The following is a 2,799-nucleotide window of genomic DNA, read 5'->3' on the forward strand; positions in this document are numbered from 1 at the left end:
GGAAAAATCTTGCCAAATAAAGGCTACAAAAAACCGTTGTATGATTGCGAGCTTGTCAATAAGAATGCATAAATCGATGTTGAAATTAAATTAACATAAATCAACATTTGTTACAATTAATTGTCTGTCATCTCCGTGACTGTTGCATTCAACTCATTAATATTAATAATGTAATGGTAAAACAAATAAAAGTATGTTAGCAATGTTAATTGCCTTGTGTGCACAGCTGACGGACCACTATCGCTATTATGTTTGGTGCAACATTGTCTTAAAATCTGAAAGTTTTGTGATTCACAACAGCGATGCCTGGATACGCCTCATTAACCTTCGCCAGTGTCAGCCGGCGCTGTCGCTCGTCTCGCCAGTTGTCGCCGTGATGTAACCGCACACACCTCTAATTACGCGCCGTGGTGTGGCGCAGCGGCCGGTTATCATCGCTCGCCGTCGCCGCGAGAGCGCCGAGATGCATAGCCCCTGGGTACGCCATCGTGGCTACCAGATGACGCCACGAACAGATAGAAATAGGGTCAGTGCTGTGTCGTTGATCCGACGCGAGGAAAGAGAGCCGCTTCCCCGCGCGCCGCCGTCGCTCCCCGCCGTGGCCTGCGCCCTCCTCGACTGTTGCGGCGCCCCACTGCCGATCATTCCGCACTCGACGCGAGGGCGAAGCGCACGCACCGACATTTTCGACCGCGACCGACGCGCCGCGCGCCTGCGGCTAGCACGACCGCCATGTTTGACGTTTTCGGCTCCGTGAAGGGGCTGCTCAAGCTCGACTCAGTGTGCATCGACAACAATGTGTTCCGTTTGCACTACAAAGCCACCGTGATCATCCTGATCGCGTTCTCGCTGTTGGTCACGTCACGACAATATATCGGCGACCCGATCGACTGCATCGTGGACGAGATACCGCTCGCCGTCATGGACACGTACTGCTGGATCTACTCCACCTTCACCATACCCAACCGGCTGGTGGGCCGCGTCGGCAAAGACATGGTCCAGGCCGGCGTCGCCTCGCACATCGACGGGCAAGACGAAGTCAAGTATCATAAATATTACCAGTGGGTGTGCTTTGTGCTATTCTTCCAAGCGATCCTGTTCTACGTGCCGCGCTACCTGTGGAAGACCTGGGAGGGCGGCCGCATCAAGATGTTAGTGCTCGACCTCAACTGTCCGGTCGTTGGCGAGGATTGCAAAGCGGACCGTAAGAAGCTCCTCGTCGATTACTTCTACACGAATCTTAACACACAAAACTTTTACGCGTTCCGATTTTTCATATGTGAGGTTTTGAACTTCATAAACGTAGTCGGACAGATATTCTTCATGGACTTCTTCCTCGACGGTGAGTTCTCCACGTACGGCAGTGACGTGGTCAGTTTCACTGAGATGGAGCCCGAGGAGCGTGTCGACCCGATGGCGCGCGTGTTTCCTAAAGTGACCAAGTGTACCTTCCACAAATACGGTCCCTCCGGCACGGTGCAGAAGTTCGACGGACTGTGTGTGTTGCCGCTGAACATCGTTAACGAGAAAATCTACGTGTTCCTCTGGTTCTGGTTCATGATCCTATCAATCCTGAGTGGTATCTCGCTGCTGTACCGTGCGGCGGTGGTGGCCGGCCCGCGCGTGCGCCTCTACCTGTTGCGCGCTCGCAGCCGTCTCGCCCCGCAAGATCAAGTGGGAGGCTGGTCGCACGCAAGCTGCAAATCGGAGACTGGTTCGTACTGTACCAGCTCGGCAAGAACATCGATCCGCTCATCTACAAAGAGTTGATGGGCGAACTCGCCGAGAAGTTTGAAGGGAAGGACACTGTGTAGTGAGGAGGGGGCGAGCGAACAGCGGACATGGTGTCCGCGCTCGGCACGGCGAGCGGGCGGGGAGCGCCAGCGCGCACAAAGGGCGCCGGGAGCGGTCGTGCCGCGTGCGGCCGCACGCCGACATTCCATTAGCTCGACCGCTCATTGTATTCCAGAACCGCTTTAACCTGACGCCACGCTGCCGCGCCGCGCCGCGGGCCCGTCGCCGGCTGCACCGCGGCTCGAACCCCGCGGGTCGCGGCGGCGGCGCGGCGACCGGCACTCGGCTCTTCCACGCAACACTCGACTGAGTCGCGTCACGTAGGACGCGCGCGCATTTAGGGTTAATAGGGGCATATTTACTAATAGTCGTAGCTAGTAGGTAGATCTCGTGCCTTCGTTTTGTACTGTACTGTCTGTGTGCGAGTGAATTATCGTCGAAGGATATCTCATTGTGATATGTAATTATTATAAATCTAAATTAAGTGTATATCGTGTACGAGATTGGACGAGTGGACGGCTGGCTTATTGCTAAGTTAAGATAGTTAACACTGATGTCTTTGTTATCGTATTTTGTACTCGATACGATATTGTAAAAAGCAATAAACTACCTATTAATTTTAAGCAATCAATTAAGCGAATTCGACAATACTGTAATTTTTACTGTTTGATAGAATACACGTGTATGAAACGTTTTTTATATCGACGAAGTTTAGTCGACATTGTTCATATTTTCTGAATATATTTACTGCCACAAAAACATTTACATTTGTTTCATTGACGATTCCCTTCAATTATGCGCTAAAAAATAACATTATGATGATTCAACACACTACTAAATTAAGATAATAAAACAAGTTGGCTTTGTTCGTAATCACGGCTGGATCTTGGAACTTCTTCCGTGTTATACTACTAACGCCATCTGTGCGTTACAATCGAAAACACAAAATTTATAAGTGATAATAGATGGCGCTAGGCAGTATGGTACTTAACGTAGAAGAAATTG

General features: G+C 51.0%; 1 protein-coding gene across 1 annotated transcript; it reads left to right on the top strand.

Annotated features, from left to right (window-relative positions):
• The first annotated feature begins 683 nt into the window (after positions 1-683).
• On the top strand, positions 684-2,557 carry LOC115449651 (innexin inx2). The gene is given in 2 exon segments (XM_030177517.2): positions 684-1,677; positions 1,680-2,557. Coding segments are annotated over 2 exon segments (1,080 nt in total). The 5' UTR covers positions 684-732; the 3' UTR covers positions 1,815-2,557.
• The last annotated feature ends 242 nt before the right edge of the window (positions 2,558-2,799 follow it).

This window comes from Manduca sexta, unplaced genomic scaffold (genome assembly GCF_014839805.1).
Source record: "Manduca sexta isolate Smith_Timp_Sample1 unplaced genomic scaffold, JHU_Msex_v1.0 HiC_scaffold_263, whole genome shotgun sequence".
In the NCBI taxonomy this organism is placed as follows: Eukaryota; Metazoa; Arthropoda; class Insecta; order Lepidoptera; family Sphingidae; genus Manduca; species Manduca sexta.